Raw genomic sequence first — 5,624 nt, forward strand, 5'->3', positions numbered from 1 at the left:
TGTTATATTTGGTACAGTTTATCGTTGGCTTATCAATGTAATAATCTATATAAGAGAGATAACAATATACAGGTTTAATATCATTAAGTTTCAACAATCCATGAGATAATGCTGTTTGTTTCTAGATTTGATTGTGTAAGTTTTTTGAGCATCAATGTTTTAGGTCACACTCCCTAATCCATTGTCAAAATATTAGAGAGCTTAACACAAAAAAAAATTGTACTCTATGAAACTCCAAAATTGTATTCTATTTGATAATCAATATACATTGGCTGTTCCTATAAGAAATAAATAAACTCCTTACAAATTAAAAAGGAAATGTTACATATCATAATGTAATAATCTACAAGAAAGGGATACAGTACACACAGGTTGTATGAAACACTCAATCAAATTGTATTCTGTTTGATAATCAATATACATTGTTTGGAGAAGAAAATAAATCCTCCTTAGGCATTAGGAAGGAAATGTTACATATCATACTGTAATAACAGAAAAAGATGATTTTGAAAGAAAAGAAAATCCTCTCTCGCCTCCATATGTTGTTTTCTCAAGAGTCCACAGTCCCCTGCCCATCTTAAAAAAGCAGGGGCTTGATTTTTTAATACAGAAGGGTGTCCCACAAATCTTGGTGGTGTTGCTGCCAACAAGATGGAAGGACCAAGCTAAAAGTATGGCCAAAAAAGGGAGACATCAGCAAAGTTGTCCAGCAATAGGAATAACAGAGACAAACTCGGTGGTACTGATAGCTATCAGTCCACTAAATCGGCCTTGCCTATTGCATAGTTAAGCTGCTTCCAAGTGTCTCATCAGTCTACCGACCTCCTCCAACTTTACAGTTGTTTGAAGGCTTCGCCTTGGCCAGCTAATGCAATGATTATAAATTACAAAAATTAGGGTTACACGGAGGGTGATTCCCCTGAAAGAATAGCCCCACTGGAAGTGCTAGCCAGCTCTAAGGATTTGTCACCGTTCCTTTCCATGCGCACATGAGGCTTGGAGTAGGCACCTGCATGGGATTCTTGATAGGCTATTGGAGGAGGGGGGTCCACTTGGAGGGTTCCATCCAGGACCTTGGCTACCTCATTCATGGAGGGCCTCAAGGATTCCTGCTCATGCATGCACCAAAAGGCAATCCTAATGGCTCTTTCTACCTCACTCCATTCTACATTTCCTTCCATCCTGCTGTCTGGAATGATCTCCATGTGACCCTTCTCATACTCTCTATATGCCCACATACAGAGTTTGTCCTCTTCAGTGCCAGGGGGATTCCTCCTGCCACTAATAATTTCCATTAACATCTGCCCAAAACAGAAAACATCCCTTTCTGGAGTTGGATCTGAGCTGGAAGTGCCCTGCTTGGAGTTGCCATAGGGTTTTGAACTAATTCTTAGTTTCTCAAGACCGAAGTCTGAAACCTTAGCAGTGAACTCATCATCCAGGAGGACATTTTCAAGCTTCAGGTTACCATGGCAGATGCATTCCCTACATTCAGAGTGCAGATAAGCTATGGCACGAGCAATTGATGTGGCAATGCCTAGCCTCCTCTGCCAAGTGAGGCGTTTGGCTTGCTTCATATTTACTTCAAAAAGCCATTGATCAAGAGAGCCATTACTGATGTGCTCATAAATAAGGAATCTATGTTTACACTCGCAGCAGAAACCTTGCAAACAAACCAAATTCTTATGATGAATACTTCCTAGAACTGATACTGTCATCCGAAACTGCTTCTCTCCAACCTCCATATTGAGCTGCTTGATCACCACAGTCCTCTTGTCAGGAAGAACTCCCTTGAAAATGGAAGAACTTAACTTCTGCCCAAAATTTTTAGTCAAGTCTTCTATTTCAGAATAAGACAACCTGGTCAGGGCTCCTGAACTTAGATTTAGAAGTGGTTGCTTGCTACCAGATGCATTTCTTCTGATTTTTCTTCTCTTATAGAAATACAATCCGATACCAAACTCTATAGCCAGAAATACCCCAACAGTACCCAAACTTGCACTCATGAGGCAAACTCTACATACCTTGGAAGCAACACCTGAATGGTTAGAGGAAGATGGAAATGGCATAACTGATGCAGGCTGTTCGATCACTTTATGAGGATTTGAAACTGCCTGTGGAACAAGACACATCTTCAAGAAGGACATAGCAGGAACAGAGTCATAAGTATACCCACTAATGAAATCTGTTCTCTTTAATCTACATACTCCTGACCCATCATTCATAACAGTTGCTGCGACACATGAATCATCATTCAAGCAATCCTCTTTGCATTGCTCAGAGCTTGTGTTTGTATATATATCATGAGGAGGATATATATTATATAGAACAGTCCTCTTCAAACTAAGCATGGCGGCTCCTTCTGTGCAACCACCAAGTGGAACGTGTCTGCATCCTTTGCTTGGCACAGTCGAGTCCATGTCAGAATAGGCTCCACTTTCAAAGGGGCATTTACAAACAGGGCCAGTAGAATTGAAACTGCAAACGCCATGAACACCACAGGTTGCAAAAACATCACATTGATTCTGCACAGCTTGCCATCCTGGTATCCAAGAGTTCGACTTTTCAATCCATGAATACATTCTGAGATTGCCATCCACATCTAGCCTCAAGTACCTTAGGACCACTTTGGTGTTTGTATAATCATTGCTGTATCTTGCCCAAACCATCTTCCCTCTTCCATCAAAGAGCCCAAAAATACCATTCCCTGCAAAAATTGCCCCTATGGATTTGGAAGCAGAAGGTAGAGAACCTGTCTTACTAGTCCAGTAACTCAAACTGCTCTCCCATTTCAGAGCAAGATCACCGGAGCTCTCCATAGCTAGACTGTAATAACTGGCCACTGAATTCCTTGAAGCTGCCCTCAGCATTCGCCCCACACGAAGTCTCTGTCCAGGAACTAGAGTATCCGAAGGAGTTTCAAAGCTTTCCCAGACAATCCTATGGCTATTATCACTAAAAACAAGGTTTCCATTGTCCCTCAAAACTACTCCAACAACACCACTATTACTAGTATTGCTTCTCCAGACTGAAACGTCATGAGGATTAGACAAAACCAGATCTCCATCCATGGCAAGCTCCAGGCTTGCGTTAAGGCCTACCTTGAGGCCCTCTCCTGCAGTCCAGATCACAGTCCGAGATTCAGCTGGTATTGAATGAAACCAGATCCCAACACTGTACGCATCAACTTGATCCAATGCAGGATAAAAGCCCATGGCAAAGGTTCCCTGCCGAGAAACCCAGATATTGTTTGAGCTTGGAGAGAGCTTTGATCCCAATGGTATGGCACTCCATATGTGATCATCTGAATATACAACAGAAGAGAGGCTCAAAATAATGCCAATCCAAAATTTAACCATACGCAAGCGGCCTGTAATTGCAGCAGAAATTTCTCTGCGAAACATGGCAATGCTCCTTTTGGGTTCTCTGCTCTGAGGCTCTATAGCATGTGGTTATTACAACCACGAACTGGGTTGGACAGCGATTGTATTGGGGTGCTTACATCTGAGGAATCCAAGGATCGATTACTGAAAAAGGAACAATTGGGTTCTGGATTACATCGTTGTAATGGCATCTGAATGCTCAGGAATTGGAGGCGGGTGCTTGATTCTAAGGGTTTGTGACATTTGGGCTTTCAACACCATGAATTGGGAAATGCAGTTCATGTATTGGCTCTATGATTCTGGGCCTGTGACTTGTGACTACTGAAAAATAGGATGTGGGTACTGGACCCTGAAAGTTCTGTGGTATGGGAGTCTTCTAAAACATGAAATAGGTGTGCAATTTTATACTAATTGGTCAGATCACTAAAAGGTCGGCTATGTAGAATGTGGGTATTCAGAAACCAGAACTGGGCGCGCAGTTCTATAAATGTAAGGCCCTAGTAGGTAATGGGTACCATTCACTGAGGGTTATGGTCAATAAAGCTATGAACCAGCAGAGGCCTATGGCTCCAAATGACAAAGAAGCCTGCACAGTCCAGACAGTAGTGCAGCCTGCAGAATCTCAGTGCAATAAATAACAACAATCAACGGCTGTCACGCAGATATCGCGCACGGCCGTGAGTTTACTGTTGCCCCTGCCATGTGCCCACATCCCAAAGAGAGCATCTTTGATGCACAAAGCCCCCGACTCACTCCCCCTGCACTTTGCTTTTCACCAGTGGCGAACAAAATGAGAAGACCAAACAGTCCGTCCGTCTTGCTGTGCGTCAGAGGAAAAAAGGAATGTACAATCAGATGAAAAGAAATGGGCACGCCGTTGGGTGACGTCCATTCATGATTCTCTCCTTTAAGATATCACACTAATCCTATAATACAGTGATCTAAACACCTTTTTGTGCGTAGATTCCCAAGAAAACAACTCACTCAGCAACTACTACGACTACAGTCTACGATAAGTAGCATTTTAATTGTTTATTCCTATACAAGCCTATGCTGAAATGCCCACCTCAAATTTCAAAATCAAGCAAATAGGGAACCAGGCCACTGTTAAACCTAGATGGTATCTTCACCATAGATCTGTGCAGTGTATTATGGTCTAAAATCTGTTATTCTTTTTCTATTATTCTGATGATATTCGAATGATAGATAACAAAGTGTGATCCGAAACAACTAAATCAAATACAGTTAAAATCATAAATATAAGAAGAATCAGGATCCATCTGTTATTAGTCTTAATTATATGCTAACAAACTACTAGCTGAGGTCATTTTAAAATTTTTGTTGAGCTAATATAGACTTAAGGTTTCTTTGATTTTGTGAAGAAACGTTTCATTTTAGCCCACTGTTAAACAAATTTGGAGGGCTTGAAGGATTAGTTGATTCACAGACTTTGGTCAAAGCCTACGTTTGAATATACAGGTCGCTCAGAACAGTTGGGCAGGCTTTAGACGACATTGACTTGATAAAAAAAAATTGTATAATTTTTTTCAAAAAAGAGCAATTGGACACGTTTACATCCATTGAAGTTTCTGCAATTTTATACTAGAACAAAACTCTAGTTAGATTGAGAGTTAGTAGGAAAAAGCTTACGACTCAAGAAGATTAAAAATAGGCATGCTAGGTAATAGAAAAGTACAAGTCAGCACACATAGTAGTGCATCTGAAGATAAATAATGAAAATGAGAATGACATTTGGACAGCTACGAAAACTCCAAAGTGAAGGAATAGTTATTTTAGTATCCAATATTTTTCATGATAGGGGGTGTAGGTAGAGGGATAATGGCCAATGATAGAGTGCTTCCTAGTTAGAGGTTGATGTTTAGAATCTTATGTTGTGGGTTTTTAAAATTTATTTTGGTTGGATTTAATTAAGAAGAGATAGGTTTATAGTAGCGGTTAATTACAATAAAAAATTTAGTTCATGAAGATGTTGATAAATGAAGTAATGAAGGTGTTAGTTATCACAGTTGAACTCTTAATTTGGGTGGAGATAATGAATGATTGTAACAAGAAGAGATCGGTTTATAGTGGTTGCTAACTAAAATAAGAAATCTAGTACACTAAGGTGTTGATGAATGAAGTATTGAAGGCGTTAGTTACTAGAGTTGAACTTCTAATTTGGGTGGAAAGAGTGAAGGATCGTAATTGATTTCTTTATTAACTAAAAATAGATAAAATTAT

General features: G+C 40.1%; 1 protein-coding gene across 1 annotated transcript; it reads right to left on the reverse strand.

Annotated features, from left to right (window-relative positions):
- Positions 1-372: 372 nt before the first annotated feature.
- LOC131034639 (G-type lectin S-receptor-like serine/threonine-protein kinase SD3-1) lies at positions 373-4,598 on the reverse strand. The gene has a single exon (XM_057966191.2). It carries the CDS (start codon positions 3,402-3,404, stop codon positions 900-902), a length of 2,505 nt encoding a protein of 834 aa, XP_057822174.2. The 5' UTR covers positions 3,405-4,598; the 3' UTR covers positions 373-899.
- Between the last annotated feature and the right edge of the window lie 1,026 nt (positions 4,599-5,624).

The sequence above is a fragment of the Cryptomeria japonica genome, chromosome 4 (genome assembly GCF_030272615.1).
Source record: "Cryptomeria japonica chromosome 4, Sugi_1.0, whole genome shotgun sequence".
Taxonomy (NCBI): Eukaryota; Viridiplantae; Streptophyta; class Pinopsida; order Cupressales; family Cupressaceae; genus Cryptomeria; species Cryptomeria japonica.

Excerpts from the sequence above, each read along its gene's own strand:
- LOC131034639 (XM_057966191.2), bottom strand. The coding sequence starts at position 3,404 with ATGTTTCGCAGAGAAATTTCTGCTGCAATTACAGGCCGCTTGCGTATG.